This window comes from Echinococcus granulosus (genome assembly GCF_000524195.1).
Source record: "Echinococcus granulosus chromosome Unknown EG_S00034, whole genome shotgun sequence".
NCBI classification, from domain to species: domain Eukaryota; kingdom Metazoa; phylum Platyhelminthes; class Cestoda; order Cyclophyllidea; family Taeniidae; genus Echinococcus; species Echinococcus granulosus.
The window spans coordinates 1-2,048 of record NW_020170414.1 but is presented as its reverse complement, the minus strand read 5'-3'; the positions used below and the strand labels follow the sequence as shown (position 1 = coordinate 2,048).

At 46.1% G+C, this 2,048-nt stretch overlaps 1 protein-coding gene across 1 annotated transcript in view; it reads left to right on the top strand. All coding sequences in view use genetic code 11, as the record gives it.

Annotated features, from left to right (window-relative positions):
- The window catches only part of EGR_04961 (ATP-binding cassette sub-family G member 2), a gene marked incomplete at both ends in the record, with an annotated part of 10,161 nt that extends 9,566 nt beyond the window's left edge, over window positions 1-595 (top strand). The window contains 2 exons of the mRNA XM_024494210.1: window positions 179-275; window positions 552-595. Coding sequence (XP_024351304.1) covers window positions 179-275; window positions 552-595 — 141 coding nt within the window. The remainder of the gene's footprint in view (window positions 1-178; window positions 276-551) is intronic.
- Between the last annotated feature and the right edge of the window lie 1,453 nt (window positions 596-2,048).

Sequence of the window (2,048 nt, the reverse complement as noted above, 5' to 3'; positions counted from 1 at the left end):
ACTCTAAAAGGAGGTGCTGCTTTGTAAATTCGGCTGAGGAGCCAAGAAACGACTGCCATTTTGAACGGTAGTCACTGAGACAAAAAGCGTCTACTGAAGACTTACCGGTGATTTGCAGTGATGAGTGGACGATCGTGAATGGGTGGCGGCCTGAGCACTAACGCGTTGAAACTTGCAGGTTGATGCCCTGACGCGGATGAGGTCAAGGGCAGCGGTTAAGGAACGTCCGCGTTCACACGATATTTCCACCTCAGATGGTCATGTCGAGAAACTCGGTGAGTGTGTTTCTATGCCCTGCGAGTTATTTCTACGTTACATTCGGCTTTTGTTATCGCTTTATGAAGGAAGGGTGAATTAACCGATGGATAGCCCTTCTCATTTGGTGTGTCGGAGCGAATATGCACAGTCGCTAATGCTTAGTGTGGTTCACGTGGAACACCACGACGTGCTCATGGGACTACAGATTAGTCGACAGCGTGGTGGAACAGCGCTGAAATGGGCCGCGTGCTAAGTGTCCACGTCCAGGTTGGAGTGGTTACTTAAATTTGCAGGAATGCACTGGCATGCGCAGTTCATATGGAGTAAGCACACCTAATCATGACGTAGAGATGAGTTTGGACTAAAGTAGAATGATTTTACCACACATCGTTTTACTCAACGTGCCTGCGACCTCAGGCGCGTAACATCGGCACAAGCAGACGTAGCCAGCTCAAAGAGCGGGCACACCAGTGGTAGGTATCGGTTGGAGCAATTAAACAAATCAAAGTAAGATGCCAAATTGCGAAAATGGTTTCTTGTTTAAAAATTTATTTAGAATAAAAATAATGTGAAATTTAACACGAAATGTTTTGGTTAAAGTCTGGGGATGAAGCTAGGGTCTGTCAACAGGGTCTACTCACATCTAATTTACTAATTTCTCCTTATTTTAGATTTTATACCTTTTATATAAAAAAGTTGGATTTAAGATAGCCATATAAGCTTTCTTCTCTGAGTATGAGCATTTATGTGGATGTGTTTATCTGACGTAGAACTACTAGTCATGCACTAAACAGCGGAGAGATGTATGGGACGGTTGCTGTGTTCTCTCTCGAAAAAGCTGCAGTTTCTTAATGACAGTCGTATTTCGGATAAGGCTGTCGATGTGGTTGCGAGGCCGACAAAGTGAGGTGGCAGTGATAGGCGAAGCAAAGAGAAGGGATTCTTGCACAGGAAGAGCAAAGAAAGTAGGCCGAAGGTGAGGTGAGTGCTCTGTCCAAGCACTTAAGGCAGGCGATTGAGCCTTTGTCGGAAGGCGTGGTCTCTGAACCAGGTCATTGGGCCTAGCCCCGTCTCTCAACTCCTTCAACGTTTTGCAGGTTAGCCTATCAGACTGGCGACTATCTTTTAGTAGTCCGCCTAGCCAAATGCAGGCTCTCCTACACAGAGTGAGAGATCGTTTGGCCTCATCATTCCACCTCTACAGTCACATGAGGTTGCTATCTACCACATGCAGCTTGGTCTCAGTAATAAGGGATCTAAAATATTTGCTTCTAGACTAGAGATTTATCGTCTCGATAGTAAAACAGACTTGACCTCATATTTCATCAGATCGTGAGGCTGAAAGAAAAACTACCCTAAACAAGACTTTCAGGCACCTTGACCAAGGTCTTGGATACGCTGCTCCCCATACAGGGGGAATGGTTGCTGTTGCAACATGAGTCTATTGCAAGTCTGAAATGGCTGACTGCTTACAGCAAGACTACGAGGGAGTGAGGCACACCATTGAGGAAGACATGAGACGATGTTGTCAACATTAGCGTTGTAAGGTGTGGATGTGGTGGCAACTGCGTCCGCTTCACGCATTGATGGGTTGCAGTGAGGTGAAAGGCTGCAGTACAAGTGTGCTGTTCAAACAGCCAAGTGGTGTAGTTAGTTGGATTTGCATGGAATGTGCAGAAGAGAGATGCGCGATGGAAGGAATGAAGAATTCCATCACTATACCTCGTCATGCCGTGACTTGACAGGGCTGTCATCCTCGCCATTTACCATTCATTCACTCACTCGCTCAC